This window comes from Zootoca vivipara, chromosome Z1 (genome assembly GCF_965207765.1).
Source record: "Zootoca vivipara chromosome Z1, rZooViv2.hap1.1, whole genome shotgun sequence".
NCBI lineage: Eukaryota > Metazoa > Chordata > Lepidosauria > Squamata > Lacertidae > Zootoca > Zootoca vivipara.
The window spans coordinates 50,201,158-50,228,660 of record NC_142583.1 but is presented as its reverse complement, the minus strand read 5'-3'; the positions used below and the strand labels follow the sequence as shown (position 1 = coordinate 50,228,660).

Below are 27,503 nucleotides of genomic sequence, written 5' to 3'. Positions count from 1 at the left end.
TTTTTCAGTATTCCTTTGCATGATGTCTGAATTTCATATAGAAACGTCTCCAATGGTCTTGCAAAACTGGGGCACGCCATGGAAAAAATAACGCTGCAGATGATTGATTATGAAAATGGGAGACACAACCTAATCGCATGCCAAAATGAGAGAGCAGACGACATTGCTCAGTTTCCATTTCAAACAAATAGACAGTGGAACAATCAGGAATCTGCCAAGGTAAATTAATTCAGCATGTACAGAACACCAGCAGAATGGAGGCAGGTTCGTAGATGGCCGCTGCAATATGTAACCATGGCAGTGATGAAAGATACCATTCTCCTGCTTCGTGTTTTCCTTGAGGCTAGCCAGATTTTGCTCTTCTAATTTTACAGCAATTCCAGTCGAGGAGGTCTAATGCTATATATTATAACTTGGGAATCAGAATGTGGCCCACTGCAGGTGATAAGTCTAGCTACTACGAGGGCGGGGCGGGGGGACGACCCACTCAAAGATTTCTTCCTTCTAGAGAAGTTGACACTTGATTGACTGTTCTTCATTGTGTCCTCACCTCTCATTATGAAGATAAACAGAAACAGAAAAAGACTTGTTCAACCAAGGAGAGAAAAAGTGACAGACACAAAAGTAAGCTATTGTCCGTGAAAATATAACAGGCTTCAAGGTCATGTCAGTTAAATTCTTTCATCTGCCATCTGCAGTGCTGGAGTCAGAACACAAAAAAGGGGTCAGACTTGTCCAACTGCATGTCTGTGTGTGTCACAGAACACTAAACCTATGCTTTATTTGGCACTGTCATTCTATGGGTTTGACACAGGCTGAACTCCACGTGAGGTGAACTTGATTGCTAGTGCGTCACAAAGCTGTTGCCATGAACATCATTTTAGAATCACACAACACAATTTAAAAGTTGACATATCTTCATGGTATTGCTATACTATTATTATTATTATTATTATTATTATTATTATTATTATTTCAGGTACTTGTATACCATTTAATATTCAGAGTTTCTAAGCAGTGTGCATAAAATATTTTTAAACCATAAAAAGAATTAAAATTCAGCATAAAATAGAAAATACTTTAGTGTGATCTACTAATGTTTACATGATGTGAATTACGGTATCTATGCAAAATATTGTTTGAAAATTGTGATAATTTCATCAATAAGGTATAGTATGAATGAACAAATTTCTTCTCATAAACACATTTTTGTATGTGGCTTTGACTATATACACACTTTTGCAAGCAATCTCTCATTATATAATGCATTTTTGTATGCTATTTTCACTAACAGGTTGGTGTTTGTTTGTTTGTTTGTTTGCTAGCATACTTTCCCCATATATGCATTTTTGTAAACATTCTTTGGTTTGAGAACTGCATCGCGAAATTCATATATGTGTAGATTTTGGAGGGCGGTTGTGTTTCAGAAAGTGTGACTTTGATAGATTCAGCTTTAAATGGGAATGAAAATGATTTCCCCCCCCCCCAATCCCTACTTGGAGATAACAAAAGCATTGGATTTTAGGAGTGGGGTCCCCACCACACATTTACAGAACAATTGTAAAAGGGCTCAGTGATACACAGTTGAAAAATGGCTCACAACTTGAGAACCTTAGACAGTTTGTCAAAATTGAAGATTTCCACTCACGTCAGTTATAGAATCGTAGAAGTGTAGACTTGGAAGGGACTGCTAGGGTCATCTAATCCAACCCTCTGCAATGCAGGATTCTCAACTAGATCCTCTGAAGTAAATAATCTTATATAATAAAGTCCAAGTGTCTCTGCGTCCAGTCCCTGTGTCCCTGGGTTTGCGCTACTGCGCATGTGCCCCACGGACACAGGGACTGGACGCACACATGCGCGCGCTCTCCCCCCACCCCACCCCTCTGCCTACCGTTTCCCTGCGGCCGCCAACCGCCGCTCCCGGCCGGACAGCGCTTCACTGCGCTTGCGCTAAAGCACGAGGAGGAAGAGGCTGCTTTCTTTTCCTCCCCCCCCCTACGCTCCTCCCACTATTCACCATTGGTTGGTTCTAAACGGGGTTTACCGCAGGGGCGGGAGGGAGATGGGGAGCAGCAGATCCCCGAGGCGAACACGCGCAGCGCGACGGGCCGCAGCCGCCGGCTCCACAAACGGGCACACTCCATAAGCAGCGGCGCCACTCCTACACAGGCCCCCGGCCGCGCTTCCACGCTACTTGGGCGCGCAGGCACTGCTTCCCTTCCGCCGGCAGCACACATGGGAAGGAAGGAGCGGCCTTGGCATTTGGGCTCCCGAGGCGGAGCTTCTGCACTGACAGGGAAGGGAGGGAGCCAATGCGTCGCAAAGAGGAGGAGGCTTTGGGTGGCGTGTGATGCGGGGGATCGTGAGCACCAGAATCGGGGCAGCGGAGAAACCCCTAGCCTCCAGATCAGGCCCCAAAGATGCCTCTACGAATGTCCCCGAGGTTGCTAGAACAACAGGTCTGCTCTAGCACCCGTTATTTTAATGGGCTTCAAAATACTAGTAATAATAATAAAAGACTGAGGTTACAGTCCTAACCCCACTTACCTGAGAATAAGCCCCACTATTCAACAGGACTTACTTCTGGGTAAACATGTCAAGGATTGCATTGTTGGACACTTTTATGGCTGTGATAGGCTTCTCTAGAAAACCTGTTAGTCATCCTTCATATCTGTTTTATTTGGAGCATGATATTTTCTTGACATTAGCGGGCAGCTGAAAAAGCACATGGTCTAATGTCCATTAACTTCAGATTCCCTTTAATGCCTAGTAAATGTCTAACGCTTACACTGAGATCGTGTTTGCTTAATGAATTCATAGTAAGCTTGAAGATGCTGGTCTGCTTTCATTTAATTGGGTCCCTTCATAAATAATAATTTTTAAAGCTTCCTTCATGTTATTCTTCAGAGTTCTGATCCCCCATTCATCTTCCAGCAGCTACACAACAGATGGACTTGACTTTGGCATGAATGATGTTGAGTATCCATCTACCAATAGCTGAAGCCAATAGCCGCCTCCATTCTTTGGCATGGAAATATTGAGTTTCACATAGAAATGGGGGAAATGCCTTTATAGTCATCTCTACGTGAAATACAATATATTTGCTTGATAAGCCTAGGCCTTCATATTAATCATAAATCAATTATGCTTATCCTTAACCTCAGAAGTGCTGCATTTCGCTTCCTTTCTTCCATATGAAATCCAATAGGATATTCACAGCAATTATGTTGCCTTTTATACAAATCATAAGCTCATATTGTAATCATTAGTGCTATAGCCAATTCATTTTCTGCTTTGCAGCAGTTTGGGTGGCTGTTCCATTTACCCCAGCCCCTGTTACTGAACTAGACCCTTTTTCTAGATGTTTTCCCCCAATTTGTTCATATTTTGCTCTTTTGTAGGTTAGACACCAACAAATTTCTTGTGTTTAAGAAAAGGGATCAGACATTTCAATCATACCTTCCTTCTGTCATGGAACCCAAAGCAACTGCACGGGCATCCCAGGCAATATCCTGTCCAGGCACAGGTCAAATTGAGACCTGCTTAGCTTCAAAAAGGTAGTGGCCTCGTGTGCCTTCGGACCATATCAGGTATGCAGTGCTGTTTTTCTAGAAAAAGAGGTGCCAGAACTCACCATGAACACTTCCCTTGTTCTCTTATAATTGTAATGGCACCCAACTGATAGGTGCCAGAACTGAGTTCTGGCTGGAAAAAAGTACCGCAGCTATGTGATATAGAAATTTAACTAGCTACCCACTACAATGGATCCAGGCATTACCTGATATGCCACTCTGGCATGTCAAACAACAGGAATAAAATCACAGTCATCCTACTATATTCTTGAGTTTCTTAGAATTCCTGAGTACATTTGAAACCTTTGTGGGTCCTGAGGGTGCCCTGACAACCTGAGGATTGCTCAGTCAGTATAGCATGCAGTGGCATGTGGTGAAATCATAGAATCATAGAGTTGGAAGAGACCACAAGGGCCATCCAGTCCAACCCCCTGCCAAGCAGGAAACACCATCAAAGCATTCTTGACATATGCCTGTCAAGCCTCTGCTTAAAGACCTCCAAAGAAGGAGACTCCCTCATAAGGGAACAGTTAGGGCCAGAGGCAAGGGGCGTGGGGGGTCAAGGTCATGCGTTTGACTTTGTGATGTCCTGACGTCGCACACATGAGCATTGCGCCTCCCTCCCTAAGCCAGGGGGAAGCTTCCCGGACTTTGCAAAGCAGGTGCCAGGGCTCTGATAGAATGCTGAGGCTCTCTTGCCTTCTTCCAAAAACCGGATAGGCTTTGAGAAGATGGCAGGATGGATCTTGGACCCATCAGAGCCTTGCGTCTTCCTCCCTAAGTCAGACAAAAGCTTCCTGGGCTTTCAGAGTGAGACACCAGGGGAACATTTAGGGGACTAGCCTAGTCCCCTTAGTCCAATGACCACACACCACTGATAGCATGAGGCTTTTAATCTCAGGGCCATGAGTTTCAAGCTCCACGTTGGGTGAAAGATTCATGTATTGCAGGGAGTTGGACTGGATTATCCTTGTGGTCCCTTCCAACTCCTACATTTGAGTAGGAGCTCATGTATGGGATTTTCATTACAAATGTGACGTTGGGTGTGGCAGCTCCAAAACACAGCCCCCTTCCTCATTCGACACACATATGCCCTACCTGCAAGAAACACATGGACAGCACATATGAAGCTGAATTTCCACACACAATGTCTTGCAGTATTTGAATCCTAGCTCTTGGCTTCCATACAGAGTCCAAAACATTAAAGGTGGAGAAGACACATCAGTAAACCATTTGGAGCTGAGACAGGATGTCTATGCATAATTTGCCTCTAAGATAAGCCAACATTTCATTTCTTGCTAAAAAAAGAAATGAATGTAGTTACAGCCAGATGCGTAAGGGCATCACAATTCTCCCTTTCTTTTTTGCCAAAGGTAATGAGAGGGCTGATGGCTTCCACTTGAGAATGGATGCCTTGCTGTCAAATCCCCAAAGCTTTCCTTTATTCCGTGAGCGCTATGAAAGAAGGTGTCATGAAATCATCTCTTCTGTCTAGCTCAGATATTCTGGAATCTAAACCATGGTCTTCCAATCACATCCCACTGCCCTTTCCATATTAAACACAGAACTGCCAAGAATGAGTGGAAACAGGTGTGTACAGCCAAAAAAAAAAGGAGAGATGATCACATCTTAAACCATTTGGGTAGGATCCCCGAGGCTTCGTGTGGAATCAAATCTGGCTGCAATCAACAAGCAAACATTTTGGAGTTCTACCATTAAGCTTCAGAGGAGAAGAGAAAAATTAACCAGTGAAAAGGTGTTCGTAAAAGGGCATGGGGGGGGGAGAGAAATGCTCCTGTTATGCTTCCAGAACAACAGTTTTATTCCATTTACATTTATTCCATTTACATTTTTATTCACCATTTACAAAACTGACTTTTCATTCCTCTCGACTTCAAATACAATCAGTGCCACAATTACCTCGAGCTCATTTGCCCCCTTTCATTGGAAAGCATCAGGTGAAAAGCGCAAATTTTTGAAATAATGCCAGAATTATGTGGTGGGGAAGAGGGAGGGGCCATAGTGCCTGCAGATGAAAAGGTTGTGCGTGCATTATCAGAGGTTATGATGTGGCTGTTCTAAAGGCATCACAGCATTCTTACAAACTGCTAGTGTATGGAGAAAGCTGTGACAACAATTGCCACATTGATAAGATACAAGCCTGCAGTCCTATATATACAGATGTCCCATTGAGCTCAATGGAACTTACTTCTGAGTAGAAAAAAGGATGCTAGAGAACAGTAAGGCCAGCACAAATCCTAGAAAATGGTGTAAACATCTAGTCAATTCCGTGACCATATTTATTTGCATGGAGACACAGTGACATCTGGTGGCAAACTAAATGCCGTTCAGACGGAGGTTCCAAATGCAGAATTTCCCATAAATACATCTAGGTTTTATTTTGTTTTCAGAATAAACAATTCCTTTTTCAAATAAGAACTTGCCTTCTCTGTGATACATTCTCAACAGATTTGATATACCACACTTAAACAAAATGGTAAATCGTGTTCAACTATGTTGTCCTGTAAATAAAACAAAGGCATGACTTTAAATATCTGCAAAGGCTGGACTTTGTTTGACAGTAGAAATATATTTGAAAGTGTCAGTTTGAAACTTTATTTGAAAGTGTGTTTATTAGGACTTCCAGATTTCTACCCAATTTTACTTAATTCACAGAAATAATTTTTAATGGTATTCAATTCTAAGCATTTAAACTAAGCTTTGGTCCTGCACAGTAACAGTACTTATTGTGAATAATCACAGTGTTCCCGGTTTAATACTAAAGTCCAGAAATATAAATGTCATTCTTAAATACTTTAAAATTATTGACTGTCCAAAATTTGATAACTGATAATAAAATGGATTATAATGTGATTATTATTATTATTATTTAAAAAATCTGCTCTTCTTTGTTAACAGACTGGTGGTTTAAATAAAGATTTCATTGTTCCACATACTGAAATCTTAGGCTAAAGGGTGGGCTCTAAATTACATGAAAGTGAACCCATGAAAAGAAGAAAAGGAGGGGGGGAATACCCTAGCAGAAGGCAGAGAAGCACACAAATACCACTTTACCTTCATTGCCCAGTAAAGGGTTACAGTTAATCTACCTTCAGTTCTCTCTCTCTCTCTCTCTCTCTCTCTCTCTCTCTCTCTCTCTCTCTCTCTCCTCTCTCTCTCACGTCCTCACCCTCACTCTTAGAACAGCTGCCTTATGATTTCAAGTCACTTCTCAAAAAGAACTGTCCTTACTCTAGCCAGGTAAATCCACTTTTTTTGGGGGGGGGGGACAGTTTCCAAATTCAGCAGCACTAATTCTTTCATTGAACCCATTTGAATACCATTTTTTAAATGCAGGTGCCAATTTTCAGGGCAGTGGAGATCTGAGTTTTAGCAGAATGGGTTTTAGATCTGACATAGCTTCCAAGGAGCCAGTGCAGGACAAACTTTGCTGCTTCTTAGCCTTGTGCATGCCCCTTGATTTAGTATTAACTAATGGGCAATTCCCATTGCAATAGGTATCATATCTACACCATCTAAATCAGGCATAGGCAACCTTCGGCCCTCCAGATGTTTTGGCCTACAACTCCCATGATCCCTAGCTAACAGGACCAGTGGTCAGGGATAATGGGAATTGTAGTCCAAAACATCTGGAGGGCCAAAGGTTGCCTATGCCTGATCTAACCAGCAGGGCTTATACATCAGATCTGAAACTGTGTGGGGTGTAATGGAAATGTATTTTCTCCAAGACAGGAGGCCCTGTTGGCTTTTCACTGCCATCAGAAGTTCATTGGTGGCCTGGAAGAGGGCATTTCCTGTGGCAGTCATGTGCGTACCCCCCCCCCCCCGAAGCAAAAAATGTTAAATGGTTATAAAGTGATGAAACGAAACAAAATTAGGTAGGGCGATGGCGAATAATCAGTTGTTTACCACACTGAAATGGTGTAAAAACCGAGAAGTATCTAGAGCAGGGGTCCCCAAACTACGGCCCCCGGGCCGGATGCGGCCCAATCGGCCTTCCAATCCAGCCCGCGACGACTCCCGCCGCCCGCTGCCGCCGCCCGCTCTCACGGCGCGCGGCGCAGCGACGATCTAAAAAATCGGCAAAAAATCGCCGAAAATCCTTTGTGCGCATGCGTATGGGCCTCTCCCGACCCGGAAGAGGTCATTTCTGGTGCACTTCCGGGTCGGGCATGCCCATACGCATGCGCACAAGCGATTTTTGGCGATTTTTTTCCCGCCCGTGTGCGTGTGCGCATGCGCACGGGCGCGCACTCCCCCGCCCTCCGGCCCGCTGCGCGCGCACTCCCCTGCCCTCCGGCCCACCGCGCGGTCGGCGCGGCGGGCACCGGCCCGCCGCGCAGAAAGTCTGGGGACCCCTGATCTAGAGCCACCTAGCGACTGCTAGAGGAATCGATGTCAGCCAGCCATTGAGATTCAAGGGAGGGAGAGGTCTTTAGCGGGCTCTAGCAGAGAGAAGAGGGAATCTTCTAGAGGGGTCTAGTGAGTTCCGCGTCACTAAACTGATCCGCCCACCGCTAAACTGAGCCGCCCGCTATTAGTTTACCTTCTTATTTACATTTAGAAGACATTGAGGCTGCCTAAATGGATATAAGAAACTGGTTCCAAAAAGGTAAGTTAAGTAATTTCCGTAGAAAATTAAATTTTAAAGGGTAAAGATCTGGCTCAGAAGTACAATGGGAGAGGACAGACTGACTGGGTGTGTTTGATGAGCATCCATCGGAAATTCTTCAAGGAAAATGAGGACTGGAGTGAAACGAAAGTTTGGAACAAGTTTTCTTCAAACCCAAGAAAAATGATATTGGTATAAGACATGTAACTAGAATAAAAAATTTTAAAAAAATTCAAGCAAATAATTGTAATAACTACCATAATAAAGCACTGCTATAATTATATATAATTTTCTTAAAATTTTGGTTTCCTTCGCCTTTTCCGGTGCTGAAATGTCACAACCTAAACGACCATGGCTTGCCCCTACCCCCTAGTTTTGATCCTGGGTACGCCCCGGTAGCAGTCCCAGCTTTTGGAACACCCTCCCCCAAAATGTATACTTGGCACCTTCATTATATGACTCTTGACAAATGCTGTAGACATACCTCTTTCCCTCGGCTTTTAACACGTGAGATCTATGCTATTCAGGGCCGTCTTAAGCATGCCCGGCGGGGGGGCGGTTTCCAAGCACGGCGGGCAGGCACCGCGCGCAGGGGGGCTGCCACAGGCGCAGCTGCACTGCGCCACCCAGCCTTCCATAGGGCTGGCCCTGGGCCAGGGGGCGCTGCCCGCCCCCTGTTGCGACGCCCCTGCCCACGGCGGAGGCGGCCCCAGGCCCGTGGGCCTCCGGAGAGTGGCCTGAAGCCGCTGAACAGCAGAGGCGTGCCTGGGGCAGCCTCAGCCGCGCCTCTCAGCGGGCACAGTGGCGCCCCGCACCACCGGGAGCGGGCCTAGAGCCAGCCCTGATGCTGTTAGGACCCACATTAATTCTATGATTGTAAGTTCTTTTGACCTGTTTCTAACATTGCGTTTCAGTTGTTGTAACCTGCCCAGGGACCTTAGGGTGAAGGGCGGGGAAGTAACAGGAGGAGGAGGAGGAAAAGGTGATGACTCATAAGAGTTGTGTACAGTTTAAGAAGCAGGAAAATCCACCAGCCATCCCGAGAATATGATGGTGTTAATAAATTTAGAAAATAAAGGAGTTACCTCAGAGGACAAACCTCACATCGCACCCACTTGATGCTGAAATGTTTATGCAACATGATCTGAAAGTCACAAGGACAGATCCCAACATTAATGCAAAACACGGCTTTTAGACACGTTCAAAGAGATTAGGACCATTTTTGGCAAATAGCTGCGAATGTTAAATAGAATTGCCTTGCCGTGAGGCAGCAGCTTTCTGAAGCCGATATTTAGGGATACACCAAATGGCCACCGGTACTTTGCAAATTCAGTGACGTTTCATGGGCTGTGGTTCCTCTCCACCACCCCTGCTACACTTTTAGGGAGCAGAAGATAAATAAACATGTTTATGATTGGAATATGAGCTGAAATGTTAGCTGTTTTACTTAATTTTGGGCCAAATTAAAAATGTGAGCAATTACACAGGCTGCAACGACAGAATAAGATTCTGGATTTGGACTCCCTGTGTATTAATATAAAATATCAAGTTGTCAACTATTAGCTAATAAATGAGTAACTCTGACACTGTATCTGAAATATATGCTGATTATCTGAACTGTAGGTACTCATTTTTAAAAGGTGAACTCTCACAGCTGGCTAATTTTGGCAGTGACAGCCTGATTAAATTAGTTTTAATATTGCATAGTGGAGGTAGGCCACTAGGGAAATAATTGGTGCCAAAGTCCTATTTCTGACAAATGATAAAGAATGTGCTTTGTGAAACAAATTATCAGTTCTCTTTGATGCCTTTGAATATGCTATGCATCAAACAACTTGAGCCATTTTTCTTGTAGCTAAGTGACTGCTAATCATGGATTCATGGATACTGAGGCAGCTCTGTGAAGTATCAGTGTTCTACATGGCATTAGACATCTTACAAATTATGTTTAGGGTTTTCGCTTTTTTAATGCCAAGAAAGTACTTATTTTCTTTTAGATCAGTAGAGCAGGAAGGGAAAATACCCTGTGGGGTCAGGAACAGGGGCGCTGAGTGGAGGAGGGCCAGGGCCGTCTTAAGTATATTTGGCGCCCTGGAGCCGTGGTGCGACTGATCCCTCTGGTGCCCCCACCCCACCCCGTTTCCCAGCACGGCGGGCAGCTGGAGCTGCGTGGCAGGGCCGGCGAGCAAGCGGGCGGGCACAGCGCACAGCACGGCTGCTGGGGCGCAGCTCTGCGGCGGGTGGGCGGGCGCAGCTCCGTGTCAGGCGGGCGCCCTGGCACCCTGCACCACCAAGCCTGGCCGTAGGGCCGGCCCTGAGGAGGGCCGTGCCTTTGGGGAGGATGAATGTGTCGGGGTGGGGTGGGGGGATTTCACAGAACACGCATGGGTGGGGAAGCATAGCTGCCAAGTCTCCCGTATTCTCCGGGAAATCCCCGTTTTTCCAGCTGCTCTCAGATTTTTTTGTTTTTCTCCGGTTTATTCTGGCGTGGCGGCCATTTTGGAACTGGGCAAAGCAGCATCAAAAGTCAATTCTGAGCATGCTCCGCCCAGTTCCAAAATGGCGGCAGCGCTACTTCCGGTCTGCTACTTCCAGCCCGATCCCTTATTTCTCGGACAGCAACCTGGCAGGTATGTGGGGAAGTCAGGGTTGGGACGGGGCCGAATTTTACAGAACACGCGTAAAACATTTCTGCAAAATGAAGGGAGACTCTGAAGGTGAGGGGAATCTGAAGGGAGACTATGAAGGTCCATTTAACAGACTGAGCCACAGCAATGTGTGGCCGGGCCAGCTAGTGTGCAATAAAAATGATGTCTGGAGGACACCCCCCCCCAAGATATGGTGATGACTACTGTTGTAGGTTTCAGTACAGTGGTACCTCGGGTTACAGACGCTTCAGCTTACAGACACCACTAACCCAGAAATAGTATCTCGGGTTTAGAACTTTGCTTCAGGATGAGAACAGAAATTGTGCTCCGGTGGCGCGCCAGTAGCAGGAGGCCCCATTAGCTAAAGTGGTATCTCAGGTTAAGAACAGTTTCAGGTTAAGAACGGACCTCCAGAACGAATTAAGTTCTTAACCCAAGGTACCACTGTATTTCTGTTATGTTTGTAAGTCACCTTGGGTCATTTTTATGAATAAGACAACTAATAAATAGATAACAATATTATTTTCTTTTTAAAAACCAAAACATTCACATAATTAATAATTTTTTGACTAATGTCACATCTGCTTTCAGTCCAAAGATACTCAGTTTCAGAACTGACCAAAGTTTTGGTGGTTAACAGACACTGATATCCTTTTTTTCAGAAAATGTATCTTGCTTTTATTCCATATAGATACCGTAAATTCCAAAGGGAGAGAAATGTTTGTGCTTTAAGGAAAGTTATAGACCAACAATCTAGCTTAAATCTGCCCTAAAAGATAAGCAGGCATAAGCAAGACATCTCAATTAATTCTCTTTAAGGACTCTGTTTCGCAGTCTTTGTTTACACAGACACACCATAATTAATTACAAAATAATTGGCATTAATATATGTGTTGCATGGTGAGAGAGAGAAATCAGTGCAGGGTTCATGTTATAGAAAAAACAAGAATAAACTCCTTCAGATCTTTGAGTTAATCACTTCTATGTGGCAAATCATTGCCGATGAAGATATGCAGTATATTTGATTCAATACGTTTCATTTAAAAACTTTTGGAAGAGGCAAAGATTAATTCACATACGCCGAAATTGCTTGGTGTTCCATTACATATCTTAAGGCTGCAATGCTTTACATATAGAATTAAGCCCCACTGAAGTCAAAGGGACTTGCCTCAGAGTAGACAAATCCAAAACATTCTAAATTTTCTAGAATGCAGTAGTTGAGCTTTTGATAACCACTTTGTAGTAACTATTTCTCACAGCAGTAATATGCATCTTCGCTTTCCTAAAAACGAAGGGGGTGGTATTTAACCAAGTTTTTATTAAAATTAATAGCTCTAACTTATTCATGTCCATTAATTTCATTGAACTTTACTGTAAGACTTAGCTGAATACATCTGAAGTCTGTAACAGCTATGGGGAAATCTCTACTTTTACAGCAGGCTTACAAATCTAAAGATCTCAGACTGAATGTTTATGAAGAAGAACATGTGTGAATGTTTCAAATCTTTCCAGAAGTCCCATCTGTTACTGTTCCTGGCTTTTCTTTGATTTATTTATAGCAATAATTTTAGATTTATCAGGTTAACCTCTGGATAACCGCCTAAAACAACTCTTAAGTATGCAGCTTTTTAAAGTCCTCTGTATAAAGATGCAATGGATTTAATACTGTCATTTCCCTGATATGCACTTTAAAATTCTTCTGCACCCCACAGACATAGGTAGGAAAACAGCTATAATTTTACAAAGAAAAAGAAAGCTCAGCCACCACCTTCTTTATTTTTAAAGGGGGAGACAATCTACAAATTCTCATTTAATTTTAATCTGGCATGTGTCTTAATTTACATACCAGAGCACACAGAGGAAGAAAGAATGGGGTTAGAAAAAGAGGGAAAGGGTTGCAGATAGAACAATCTATCATGAGGTTACTTTTTTTAAAAAATGTCATATGTTTAACTCGAGGCATAAAGAAATGGTTTTAGCTTTCTTGGAAAAGCCAAGCAAACAAAGCATAATTCAGCCCCACATACTTATGAGAAATGTAACCACTGAGTTCAGCACCACTGAGTCGATATATTTAACACTGCCGCCGCCTCTGCATTCAGTGCACTAAATACGAAGTTGGTCACAATCCATATCTATCCTGTATCTATCTTCTTGTTTCTTATGAAATACTGCATTTTGGTGCATTTCTCCCCAAAACAGCTTCAATATGACTTGGAAAAAAAGAAGAAGAACAAGCTAGCTGCTTTTTAAGCCAGCAATGCAGAGCTTTCCAAACTTTTCATGTTGGTGACACACTTTTTAGACATGCATCATTTTGCGACACAGTAATTCAGTTTTACTAGCAAACCGGAGGTTAAACTAACCCCTTTCCAGCCCTGGGAGGAGCACGGGGAGCATTCACGTGACACACACACACTGCAGCTGACACACTTATGTGTCACGACACACAGTTTGGAAAGCTCTGCAGTGATGTGTACATAGTTGGACTGTTATTACAAGCCACTAGGGGGCACTGAACCGAATTGTGTCTGATCGGAGCTGGGAGTTTTCTGCTGCTGTTGGGTTTTGTTTTTTTCAAGAGTTGATAAAATTCTTGTCTGGCGACCCAGACCCTACAATCATCACCTGAGGTTCTTTTTCATGTGCCTCCTCCAAGAGAGGTCCCAAGGGTGGCAACATGAGAACAGGCCTTTTCTGTGGAGGCTCCCCGCTTGTGGAACGCTCTCCCCAGGGAGATTCACCGGGTGAAAACATTTCTCTTTCACCAGGCCTTTGACAATGTCATTTTAAATGTGTTTTTGAGGGGGGGGCTTATTAATTTTGTTTTGTTTTTGCTTTTATGATGTATTTTGTGTTTCCATTTTGTATTGTTATGCCGTGAACTGCCCTATAATTTTGGAATGAAGGGTGGTAAAGGCAGGGACCATTTGCACAGGGTTCTGTTCCCGTACCCCACACACATCAGCAGAGCACATATAAGCATACCCTGCCCCCATTCCATTCCACTCCGCCCCACCCCCGTTGCACCCGACATTCTGCCCCATCCCATCTCCAAGATATAGCTCCTTGCCAAGGGCATAAGGCAGCCTAGGTATGCCTCTGGTCATGGGCTGGGTGCAAGGTTTTTGTCACACTTACCAGGTGGCGCTGTGGGTTAAACCACAGAGTCTAGGGCTTGCTGATCAGAAGGTCGGCGGTTCGAATCCCTGCGACAGGGTGAGCTCCCGTTGCTCGGTCCCAGCTGCTGCCCACCTAGCAGTTCGAAAGCACATCAAAGTGTAAGTAGATAAATAGGGACCGCTCCGGCGGGAAGGGAAACGGCGTTTCCGTGCGCTGCTCTGGTTCGCCAGAAGCAGCTTTGTCATGTTGGCCACATGACCCGGAAGCTGTCTGCAGACAAACGCCGGCTCCCTCGGCCTATAGAGCGAGATGAGCGCCGCAACCCCAGAGTCGGACACGACTGGACCTGATGGTCAGGGGCCCCTTTACCTTTACCTTATATTCAAAGTGGTCACAGGGTGCTTTTCAGTCTTCCATTCCGTAAATCAGCTTTCTGGTGGTTTGCATTCTGCAGTCTACCCAAGTACCCATGTTTCTTGAAAATTCCCGTAATGTTCCTCTGTTAAGCTTTACAGTAAGTACAGGAAAGCAAGGAGACTGCCTGCTATATGCCTAACACCTGTTCTTTTTTTAGGCAAAGTGTTTTTTTTGTTTGTTTTTTTACTTTTAAAGTAAATGGTGCAGAAAGTTGTTGTTTTTTAAGGTAGAAGAATCTTAAAAACAAAATCAGTGAGTGCACCTGTTTCATGTGCTTGATTGCTACTTTCTCTGCTTCCCACATTTAGGGAAAGCCATCAGGCGGTAACTCATTCCACAGGGCTTTCTCAGATCACTAAGCGAAGGCAGTCAGGGAGGCTGTGGAGCGCTGGAGAAATGTTTAATGGAAAGAACACATCACTCACGGAAACCTCTCAAAGACAAAACAACCACAGCCCTGCATCCACTAGGGCAGGCGTTCCCAAACTGTGGTCAGCGGTGTGATTGTGGCTATGTTGTCAAAGGCAGGAGATGGCACATCCATCACACAGAACGTTCTTATTGATTTTTAATTGTATTTTTATTGCTTCCTTTATTTCATATACAGTCATACCTCGGGTTGCGAATGTGATCCGTGCGGGAGGCGCGTTCAGAACCTGCAGCATTCGCAACCCACAACGCCGCGTCTGTGCACGCGCGTGATGCAATTCAGCGCTTCCGCGCATGACATCGTTTTATGTTTCTGCGCATGTGCGAGCACCGAAACCCGGAAGTAACCCGTTCCAGTACTTGTGGGTTCGGCGCAGAGTGCAACCCAAAGACACATAACCCACAGCATTCGCAACCCAAGGTATGAATGCATTGTATTTCATTGTATTATTTGAATTCTATGGAATTCTAATGCTTGTGCACTAACTCAGTCTAGTTTACACACACACACAAACACACACACAGAGAGACTATTTGAAATAAACCGAAGGTGGCCATGTGAACCATAGCTCCTAAATCAGGGTGGGGACCTGCAATGGCAGACCTTGGGGTCTCAAATTTCAGTGGTGAAGGATATGTGTGTGGTGTCCCATTAGTGTAGTGGTGGTGGAAATGGGGGCGGGGCATTGCATTGTCAATGAAATATAAATTACACTGAAACAATGCAGCTTTGAGAGACCAGGGTTGGGAAACATTTTTCTGCCAAAGGGAGGGAGGGTAATCTGTCAGATATTGCATGCATGTGATAGATGAGAGCAAAGTCAGAGGGGGGGTCAGTGGCATCACCCCCGTTTTCTTCTTTCTGACATCTGGATCATTTCAATGCCCTCCACATGGAGTTGCCTTTGAAGACAACTTGGAAACCTCCACTAGTCCAAAACGCAGCAGCCAGATTACTGGCTAGGGTTCGATTTAGAACCAATATACAGCCATACCTGAGAGAGAGAGAGAGAGAGAGAGAGAGAGAGAGAGAGAGAGAGAGAGAGAGAGAGAGAGAGAGAGAGAGAGAGAGAGAGAGAGAGAGAGAGAGAGAGAGAGAGAGAGAGAGAGAGAGAGAGAGAGAGAGAGAGAGAGAGAGAGAGAGAGAGACCCTCACCGACCCTCTCTCTCTCACGCACCAAACACACACACGCACCCCGCCCCTTTTCTTTCTAGCGCCGGCACAACCCTCGCCGCCTTCCTCCTCCTCCTGCAAACCCCGTGACGCCTCTCGAGAAACGCCCTGCGAGGCGGCAGAGGCGCCGCCGAGGCAACAGAAGAAGCGGCAGCGTGATAGACCGCCGCCGGGTCGCTAGTCGTGCCCGCCCGCCTGCCTGCCCAGCGCTCGTCGGAGGGAGCTTCCCTCTCCCAAGCCTGGAGGAAGGCGCTCCCGCACCCCGCGACGAAGGGGAGGGATGGGCTCGACCGAGGAGCTGCTGCTCCCGCCGCCCGAATACGCCTTCGAGAGGAACTGGGAGCCTGCGCCATCGTTGGCGGCTTCTCCGGGCGGGAGGGCAGTCGCCCGGCACAGGCGGAGGAGGCAGCACCGGGAGCAGCAGCAGCCGCCTGGGGGGAAAGAAGAGGAGGAGGAGGGCGAGGAGGAACAACAGCAGGTGAGCGGCTGCATCTCCTGGGTCCAAAGGGTGGCCAGGTGCGGGCTGTAAAATGCGTGTTCCCTCTTTTTTGAACCTCGACCAGGCAGGATCCGCCCCACCAGTTGCCCGGGAGAACGGTTGGGGCCGTTGCCTTCCGGGGGCTTTTTGCAGAAGCATCTGGTTGAGCCGATTGTCGTTAGCAGGATCATGCAGAAACCACACACACGCACACACCCTTTGGGTCTGATACAGCCCGTGGCTCTTCTTGGGTCCTGGTGGGAGCCAAGTCTGGTGGGGGGGGTGGTTTTGTGAGGGGTGGGGCGCCGCACCTGTGCAGCGCTGGCAAAAGCAGGGCAGTGCACGCGCAAAACGCGCACAGGAGAAAAGCGGGGGGGGGAGAGCGCCCCCTCCCTCCATCCTTGCACTGTGTATAATATCGTGCCTCTGGCGCCTGCGCTCTGAAAATAAAATTTAAAAAGCGTGGCTGTTGTTGTGAAAGGAAGGAATTTTTGCATCGCCCCATCGGATAAGTTTGGAGAATGGTGATCGTTAGGGAAAAAAAGACACTGAACTTCGTGGGGGGGTGGAGTTCTCCTAACCCCCTTGCAAGTTTTCCTGGTGATGTATTGGGAAAATACACCCCACAGCTATATTTATGTGGTTATGCAAACTTTCCACACGAGTGTGATTCCCCCCAAAAAAAATTTTTACTTGGGTGGGGGGGAAGGGGATAAGAAAGAACCCTATATTATTTTCCCATGTCACATCTCCATTCATTTAAAGCACATACTTCCCCCCAAAGAATCTTAGGGACTGTAGTTTATGGTTCACAGAGCTACAATTCCCAACATCCTTAACACATCACAGTTTCCAGGATTCTTTAGGGAAAGTCATGCACTTCAGATGTATGGCGTGGCTGTGAATGTGGTGATGCAGGTTTTAATAATACTGTATTATTGCTGCTGCTGCTGCTGCTGCTGCTGCTGCTGCTGCTGCTGCTGCTGCTGCTGCTACTGGCCTTTATTGGCATAGGTTAAAATAGTAAAATCATAAAATCCTACAAAATCATCCAAATACTGTACATTGAATCCAAAACATACAATACTGTATATAAAAGACTAGATGGCCACCCTTGAATAAATCAGGCAACTTTAGATTTAGCTTTAAAGGTCTCCGTTAAGTACCCCCCCCAAAATCTTGGTAGTTTCAGGAGTATCACCGCTCAACAAATATTGGATTACAGACTCTTTGTAAATTGGTATTTTGAGCTGTAAGGGATTCACTAGGAGATTTCTGCTCAGAGGGCTTCACGAAGGGGCACTATGGAAATTTTAATAAATGTAAATAAATGCTAATATGTTTTGGGATAGTTTGAGGAATGGGTCTTTCAGGTTGCTTTCCCTGAACTAGCAAAGGTGTCAGAACCCATTCACACAAATCACTCTCTTATAAACACAATCTTTGTGACTATAGAGCACTCAATAGTTAAGTCCTCCATATTTTCCAAGAATGTGTGGAGTTACAACTATCATTGAGTTTGCAAGAATGGAGTTAAGGGGTGGTAGTTTAATCTGAATTTATTGAAATGGAATAGTAGGGTGTGGTCCGGTTTTTCTGTCTCCTTTTATTCCTGCACAGATGTACACATAGACATAGTAGTTCCAATAGTGCACCCAGTACACTGCAATTTACCCAATCTGGAAATACCTGAAGGATCACATAGCAGTGGAATAATTATAGGCCAGTATGCTATCCTTTGTTTATGTTTAGAGACTCTAGTCACAGACGCACCTCTTAGCATCATTCAGATTTCTTGGAAGAAAGGCAATACAAGATTCCAGGAAAAGAGTCTATAATGATGTTTGTCTTGTTCAGAGGAATTGGGTTTATTGAGTGACATAAACCCGCTTCGTGTGTTAAGCTTCTCTGCATGTACCTTGTGGAACAGTAAGCTCCACCTGTCTCTTGAAGCACACATCTGCAATATGTGTCCAAGTGTATGTGCATAGGATGAACTCCACATAATCAGGAGCCCTGATCAGATGAGTCCTTTCTTACATGTGTAAGGTTGTAGTTATGGGCACACATAGCAGATATTTCAACATGCTAATAGGGTGTGGGCAGAGTCTGCCACTTCCCTGTTTTCATTGTATGTACAAAGAAGAGCCCTTATGGAGGAACAAGAGATTCAAATTACAGTTCTGGTCAAAGCAGTAGTTTGGAAACAAACCACTGTTTTGGAAACAAACTAAATTTAAAATTTGTTTCTAAATGCATAGGCATGTTGTAGCTGGCATAATCTTAAAGGCATTCTTCACCACTGTGTAAGCAAGAACAGGAGATGCCTGTTTAAAAATGGTGGCTTTTTACAAAGAGTAATTTTTGTAAGCATATTTATAATCCTATTTTTATCATGCCTGTCAGCTTTCACTTTATTAGCTTTTCTCTGTGTACCATTGCATCCAAAACATGAGCTCACAGTTCTTTCTAAACAGATAAAATGAGCACCTCTGGCTTGGAAGAACCTGTTCATTATAGAGACCTGCCAACATTCTACAAAGAGGTGTGCTCAATTATGAATTAGCTGGAGTTTTGCAGGTTCTCTGTGCCATGGTATTGGTCATAAAATTTCCTTTTCAGAAAAACTTGCTGAATTAGTCAGCCCCATTTTACTAGAGCCCTTAGCCTTTTCACCTAAATTTATGCACACAGTAATTATTCTATCTGAAATATTTATTTGCTACCTCTCTGCTTCCAAGGTGACTGACAATAAATGAAAATTAACAAAAGGCAGCAAACAACTAATGGCCATTGCATATGAATTGTAGCCCTATTCAGGCATCTGCTTCTTGTTCACATCCTGGAAATCCTATACACTTAGAAGGCTGACTGCTTCAGACTAACCTGGGAACATGGCTGGCATGCGCATGATTATCAAGGCTAGGGCTTGCCCCATACAGTCTCATTAGCCAGTGTAGCTAGTGTAAACTAATTTGTTATTTATTGTGACTTGCTCTGGGAAAGTACCTAACTTCAATGCTGTTTCTGAAACACCATCTCCATTTCAAACCATATGAGAACTGAAGATGGTTCTTGCAACTATGCAAGGCCATGGGGAGCCAATACACTTTTTTAAAAATCTGAATAAATTATGGCTTGGGAAATTTGACCTTTATTGTCATTGTGATAATCTTCTTCTAGGCTTTTTTGGGGCTCCCAAGATTTGAGCTGCTGGTGCTAGTCTATGAAGCAAGGCTATCTTGGTCCACATAGAAGGACACTACTTGTCAGTTTGCATGTGAGATGGCACAGCAGGTGGCTTGACAGTTGATATATGGAGGCATGTGGCATCAGCACATTTTTCCTAAAGTGTTTGAAGGGATGCCCCCTTACTATGCTGCAGGAAAAGAAGCATAGACTCCTGCAAATAATAATGAGAGTTGATCTTTGATCGAAATATAGCTCTGGTAGCTCAGTATCACTCCAGGTTTCGCTTTGTTTGGATCTTTGTGCCAGGAACAACAGTTCCCAAAACACACTAATGGAAAAGAGAACATGCAACATCTCAGAGAGAACCTGGAGCCGAAGGGCTTCAAGTTATTGTCAACCCAATTATGTGATGCAATATCCAGTTTTTTTAAGAAGCTTCTCAAGAGCTTGCAGTGCCAAAAAACATTAATTAAAAAAGAAATTAGAAAATTGGTGGTTCAGAACATAAAACTAGTTCAGGAGCACCTCCTTCATGTCACAACCGATGCAGGATGTTTATGTAAACATTAAGGATGTTTGTTATACCGTAACTTTTGTTACAACTTTAGCTCTGAAAACATCTTGCCATGCCTATCAAAAGGCTTAGAGAGCTCACCCTCAAGCTCTTCTGCTCCTAATGGGTTATATTCAGTGAAAATGTAAAGGTTCCTGAGACTTGCTTTTTGTACTCTGCAACTAAATATTGGAAAGTTGCTTCTTTACAAAAAGAAGTTGTCTACTGTTGGCTAACATTTGCAATACTTGCAACCAAGGCCTCATCTGTGGAATCAACTGTGACATTTTCTGCTGTTCAGGAACCAGCTGTTGACAGTTAACATGCTTTTCCTTTTTGTTCTCTCTTCCTGTCTAAGTGGGATGGTGGGACCCGCATTGTGTTCTAAAAGGAGAAACAAAACTCTGTGTTTGCAGTTTTATAGCAACTGAGAATAAGGTTATATTTTCAGGAGTGCTAAATACCTAATGAAATACTCATAATTATCTTCAGGGTCACAAGTGTTAGGGAAAGACTTGTAGTGATAGAAATTAAAATTGTGATAACATTTCAAGAAGAGCACAGTTGTCCATGGAAGTAGAGATAGGAAATCAGCACCAACCTTGTGAGAATGCAACTGAAATTTCACAGATGCTTTCCACTAATAATTGTTAATTTAGCCATAACAAAAAATATAGCATCTGCGAGTCTGTTTGGGATTAGCATAAATTTAATGGACAAAATTGTGGCCCACAGGTGAGTTTTAAGTTAAGAGGTTATTCTTATAAGATCTGCTTGTTCTTTGGATACTTTTACTATAGAGCTCTCTATCCCCTGATCATGAAACAAAGTCTTTCACATACTTTTATATATCACTTTAGTGATATAGTTAGGTTCCTGTTTGTGGGCTTTCCATAGGCATGTAGTTGGACCCTGTGAGAAGATGTTGGACGAAATGGATCTTTGACTGGATCCAGCAGGCCTCTTCTTGTATTCTTAAATAGTTATATGTTGACTTCAGTGTGTAAGGGAAGGGTGGATCTTCAGAACATTGTTCATGAGTTATGTTGGGAGAGCCTAGTGAGGATTTGCTGGGCTTTTGTGTAGAGGGTGGCCTTTCCTCATCACAACATCTGGTGACCACTTGGATTTCAGCATCTGACTCAGCTTCCTACTCTGCTGAAGATTTTCTCCACACTCAGCAGAAACTAGGAAAACACCTGCAGGTCCACTGGTTGCTTTGCAAGGGCAATGCAGCCATAGCTTCTTTTAGATCTGTGTTCTGAGCTACTTTAGGGCAAAAAAACAAAAAAAGTGGGAAGAGAATAAAGGGTGGTTAAAAATAATGAGGACATAAGAAGCTGCCTCAGTATAAAACCATTAATCCATCTAGTATTGCCTACACACACTGTGATAGTGGCTCTGCAGGGTTTCAGACAAGGGAAATTCCCAGTCCTTCCTAGAGATTGAATCTGGGATCTTGGGCATGCCAAGCAAGTGGTCTACCTCTGAGCTACAGCCCTTCCTCCAGATGAAGGCTTAATATCCAAATCTCTGAACTGAAATTTGTTAATGTGTGAAGAAGCCTGCCATAAGAGTTTCATAAGCTTAATCTTTCAACGCTTTAAAATCTGACAAAGAGAGCGCCATTTATATAAAGCTGGTTCCACATAGTGCCTTGTACCACTGGAATGCACATTTCTGCTGATTCTCCTTCAGCTGCAGCCCTCCACACCACATCCGTAACCCTAAGGAGTGGTTGGGGGGGGGGTAATAAAGGAATACAGCCAGAAGGAGGAGAACACAGGAAAGCTCCATCGCGTGAATGGAACTCTGTAATTCTTTGGATCCGTGCCATAGTTACTCAGCTCTTTCCAAGAATATTAACTATATATATTCAAGTAAGGATTTTTAGGTTATATTCCTAGCTGTTCCTCCCTTTTTCCTTTCCTTTCCTTTTTTTTTTAAAAAAACCAACAACCTAGAAATCTTGTAATCTGCCTTAGCGGAAGTGTATGCTTATAAGCTTATTATTATAGTTTTCTCAATGAGGAATGAATAATATGAATCACAGTTTATGGTTGATATTTATAGTAAATACTACAAGCCCAGAGTTTTGCACATTTTGGCTGATGAGCGAAGCAGAAAAGGATACCATTTTCATACCTGCTGTTCGCTTAATAAATGTTTTGTATTGTTTATATTGCATTTTTATTGTGCACTTCCATAGGTTTAACAAACTGTAAAGCAAAATAAATAAAACTTGCTTGTGTTCCAAAATATTTATTATGTGATTTTTTAAAAAAATTACAAGTTCACAGACTGAGTGTGTGGCAGTACTTCCCATACTATTTCAGCTTTAGCCCTTTAAAATTGTGGAGATCAGCAATAAATGTACTTAGTAGTACCCCTACAAAGCATTTATCTCCTGATTGTACAGCTGCCAGGTTGCTACTTAATCCATGATGATGTTTTGGTTTCTTACACACTAATGACACAGCATGAGTATAGTGCTATGGTTTTATTTTATCATTGGGGGAGGGGATAAGTCCAAATCTGTTGGTCAGTGTTTGTACAGTTGACATTGGTATGGAAGAATGGTTGGTAAAAACAGTATTATTCAGGACAATCCTTTCCCAACTCATGGCTATTCATGGACTGCAGCACAGACAAATGGGTGTTGAGTACAAATAGTACAGATTGCATAGGTTTTATGAGTGCTAAATTGTGTTAGACCTAAATTGTGTTAGACCTGTTCAAGCCTCGTTGCTTTCTCTCTAATGTCAATTAATGTGAGCTGATGCAGCTTACAAGAGTATATGTTTCCTGCTTGGCAGGGGGTTGGACTGGATGGCCCTTGTGGTCTCTTCCAACTCTATGATTCTATGATTCCTGTTTCCTACAAAGTGTTTGGCACCATGGTTTTATTTTAGGAAACCACTTCACAAAGTTCTGGCTGGATTGGTATTTGCTCAGCTAGTATTTAAGTGCTTAGTTGCCATAACCAAATTCCTGAGCCCAGCTTGGGGAAGCTATGACTGACATCATATGGCAATAAAAAAAAAATTCATATAACAGCTGAATAGGTTTTTGCATAGTGGTTGCTTTGCTTTTCATTGTTAACTTATTCCTTATCTCAGTTCAGCACTACCAGCTTAATCCTGTGCCTGCTCTTGTTTTTCCTTCCCAAAAGAAATAAAATAAGCCATTTACTACCAGTTAGATGTCATTCCTGACTGTTCAACCTTTGCTATCTTATTTTATTTTTATCTGAAGGTAAATATAAATCCATTGCTGTAACATTGTTCCTGGTATGTTACATTTTAAAATTTAAGAAACCAGCAATACATTTTGCTAACCCTCATTCACATTGCAAAATTAAAATGTATGTTTTTGTTTTTTTCCAGAAAAAATACACATTTTATTTTTTGTGAAACACTACCAAATTTTTAGTGGAAGCAGTAGTGGAAGAAAGTAGTGAGTTATCCCCTCTGAAAATATTTATGATGTGGTACAGGAAGATCCTGTGCGAACACTTTTGGCTTCTGTTCAACAGCAGTTGCGCTATCGCATATGTGATTGCATACATTCTAAAACTCTCTTGTGTACAATTATAATTTATTGCATTTCCTCTAATTGGCATATATTATTTCCTTCCTTCCTCCTCATTTAGCCTCACAACAACCCTGTGTTGTTACGCTGTGAGATCATAAGTTAGGCTGCAGGATTCTTGGTAAAGTGGGGTTTTGAACTTGTGTCTTTGACATCTAGTATACTAACTAGAGGGCAGCGAATGGGATGATGTGGGATTATGACTTCCATCGTCCCTGACCATTTACCATGCTGGCAGGGGCTAATGGAAGCTGGGAGTCCCAACAATGTCTGGAGAACATTGGCTCTGCCTAGTGCTACAACCCCCTATTCTCACAGCAAGAATCACTGCTTAATCCTCTTCCCAGTTATTGTCATCTGTCTGTCTCAGCAGACAACGGAAGTGCGTGCCTTAAGAGGTGAAGCCAAATGGTTGAAGAGCTACAGCACCTGCTGTGGCTGTAGAGATTGATATGGGAGAGAAATGTTTTCTCGCAGTTGGGGCAGATGAAGGTTTCAGCTTTTGCTGCTACAGTGCAGAATGGCATTTCTCTCTGTGCTCCTCTCAGTGGTCATTTCTCCTGTGGTTAGTGCTGTGGATATACAACTTGAATGTCTTGTCTCCAGGCACTGCAGTCGTCTGCAAGATATTCCCATATGGGAGGGTTAATGTTACCAGACTTCATGTCATGTTTGCAGACAAATTTGTAACACAGAATTAGACTGCCAACAGGCCTAGGTCCTGAAGCCAGCTCCCCATAAAACACATCCTTGGGGGTCCTGGTATTTTAAATTCTGTGTGTATGACCAAGCCAGCATAGACATCACGGAGACAGAAGTGTGAACATGCTGGGAATGTGGCCTTGAGAGAGAGCACATGCTCGTTGAAGACTGTCATGCCAAGTGCACTACTCACTTCCACAACTCGCTTCCATAAAGGAGCATACTCAACACAAATCCTGGCAGACCTTCAACTTGGTATTTGGTCATTAGCATCACATTCTCCCAAATGCTCTCGGAAAGGCAAGTCATTGCTATAGTTACCTTGCCAATACGCCTGTCCAGCTCAGCATCGATGGAAAGGTTGCTGGTTATGGTGGAGCCCAGGTAGACCTAATCGTCTACCACCCCAATCATGTGTTGCATGGAGTGCTGGAGGTTTGGGCAAAATGGTTGATGAGTCTCTGTTGAGCTTCCTTGGAGTGCGCTGTTAAGGCTGTGTCATCTGAAAACAACATATCTCAGATAAGAACCCACCACACTTGTGTCTTGGTGTGAAGATGTGCCAGGTTGTACAGATCCCCATCCCTCCTTGAATGGAAGTACATACCGTCTTCAGCTGAGCTGAAGGCATGGAGAGAGCAAAGAGAATTGGAGAGAGAACACAGTCCTGTTTCACACCATTCTTTACAGGGCAGTGTCCATGGATGAACCAGTCATACTGGACGGTGCCATGTATGTTCTCGTGGAAGGCACAACCATATTGTGGACATCCTGTCTTAGGGGAGCATCCTATCTTGTTGAAGAGTCCTTTTCAGCGGACGAGGTCAAAAGCTTTCGTCAGGTCCATGGGCGTACCCAGGATCAAAACTAGGGGGGGGCAAGGGGGGGCCAAGGCACGGAAGGGGAGGGGCCACAAAGTGGGCGGGAACAGCGAACTCGCGCTCCGCCGGGCTGTGCCCCTCCCTAGAAGCAGGGCTGGTGGGCGGAGGCGGAGCCCAGCCCAGCGGAGCGCGAGTTCAGCGTTCCTGCCCGCCGCGCCGCGCTCTCTGGTTCCCCGCCGCGCTTGGCCTTGCCAGAGGGCGCGACGGGGAGCTGGAGGGAGGGCGCAGCGCGGCAGGCGGGAACGGCGAACTCGCGCTCCGCCGGGCTGTGCCCCTCCCTAGCAGCAGGGCTGGTGGGCGGAGGCGGAGCCCAGCCCAGCGGAGCGAGAGTTCGGCGTTCCCGCCCACCGCGCCGCGCTCCCTGGTTCCCCGCCGCGCTTGGCCTTGCCTGAGGGCGCGCCGGGGAGCTGGAGGGAGGGTGCGGCGCGGTGCGGCGGGAATGGCGAACTCGCGCTCCGCCGGGCTGTGCTCCGCCTCTGCCCACCAGCCCTGCTTCTAGAGTAGGGCAGCTGCCCTAACTTGCCGCATGGTGGGTACGCCCTTGGTCAGGTCTATGAAGGCAATGTACAAGGGGTGTCTCTGCTCTCAGCATTTCTCCTGCAGCTGGCGAGTGAGGAAATCATGTTGACCATTGACCTCTGAGCTCTAAAACCACATTGTGACTCAGGATAGATCCTGTCAGTGAGTGTAATTTGTTGAGAATTGCACAGACAAAGGCTTTCCCAACGGTAGCTAGCAGGGAGATTCCACGATAGTTATAATCATGGCAGTCACCTTTCCATAATACAGGTGCTTAAGTTTCTTCACTATTTCTTGTATGTTATATCGATTATAACAGCCTACTTTTTAAAAGTGAGGGAGAGATAATGAGAATATTTTAATAACTTTAATCAAAATGGGTCTGGTTATAGAATAACTGATTCCAGACATTCAGCAACGTTTATACATTTATTGTGGGGGTGGGAAGAGAAGGGAATTTAAGCCATGCATAGGTCATTGTGTGTCCATGTGCATGCACCAGAGTCATGATGCATCTGCTTCCTCACCTAGAGATTCAACTTCCAGAGACCCAACATTTCTATAAAAGGCAAAAGCAGAAAAAGAGTGGATATTAAAGGGACAGTTTTAGAGTATATGCTTTGGGTGATCTGCCAACTGAATCCCATACCTTGTTGCACATTTGGCATGCAACTGAAGTGCTGCATGGTGCAGATCTCGAGGGGGCAGTTACGTTATTAGCATGAGGCTGATCTTTCAAACCTTGTATCACAAAAATGGCAGTGCAGATACAGAGGAATGTTCAAACCTTCCACCTTTAATACTGCAGACGTTGGGAGGGGGAGGGAAATTACCAAGACAAAATTGGGTGCAAAATGCCGATTGGTTTGGGTGTGTGTGTGTTTTTTTGTTTTTGTTTTTTTTTGTCTGAAGAAATCACTTGAATATAAAAATGAGTGATACTTGCAGCTTTTCCTTTCTAACTATCCATCTACTTTAAGGAGGTACACGGTAATTTTGCAAAATGTATTTAATATGTTGTAGTGAAAATATTGAACCACATAAAACTAGTTGATGTTTATGAAACGGGAGACACTTGTGCACAACCATGGACACAAACATACTCTGCTAGATGATTCTGTATGGCATGGGTCACCAACATAGTGTTTGTCGGCTCACATGTGCCCACAGAGGCCTTCCTGGTGCCCATAGGGTCTCACCCCCTGCTGAAATTAGGGCTTCAACAAAGCCTTATTTAGCTATTCAAAGGCTCTCCCCCCCCCACTCTAATTCTGTGTAGGCAATTGCAGAGGGGTTTCAGCTGGAGGGAAAGAGTTGTGACATGGTGGTACCCACAACAGTTCCTCTATTTTGCAAATGTACCTGTGAACCCAAAAAGGTTGGCAAACAATAGTGTACTGCATCAAAGGAGATCAGGGCTAAAATATGCTTCAGGGTGAATGATGTATGAATATTGCTCTTTATCTGGAAATAGCTTTCAGCATTTTATTATGAGTAAGGCAGCACTTTAACCCTTATGAATTCTACTAAACTAGAATTTTAATTTCTAATGGCACATACTTCCTGCACTTATTCATGTGTAATGTAA

The 27,503-nt window shown here is 44.3% G+C and overlaps 1 protein-coding gene and 1 long non-coding RNA gene across 2 annotated transcripts in view; one reads left to right on the top strand and one right to left on the bottom strand.

Moving 5' to 3' along the window:
* The first annotated feature begins 16,084 nt into the window (after nt 1–16,084).
* FAM241A (family with sequence similarity 241 member A) overlaps nt 16,085–27,503 on the top strand; it is a 16,010-nt gene continuing 4,591 nt past the window's right edge. The window contains exon 1 of the mRNA XM_035114113.3: nt 16,085–16,477. Within this exon, the coding sequence (XP_034970004.3) occupies nt 16,280–16,477 (198 nt within the window). The 5' untranslated portion in view covers nt 16,085–16,279. The remainder of the gene's footprint in view (nt 16,478–27,503) is intronic.
* Nucleotides 22,471–27,503, bottom strand: part of LOC132592627 (uncharacterized) — a 24,069-nt gene continuing 19,036 nt past the window's right edge. Inside the window, exons 3-4 of the long non-coding RNA XR_015947785.1 lie at nt 24,837–25,017; nt 22,471–24,432 (exon numbers count right to left, since the gene is read on the bottom strand). This is a non-coding gene — a long non-coding RNA (uncharacterized LOC132592627). The remainder of the gene's footprint in view (nt 24,433–24,836; nt 25,018–27,503) is intronic.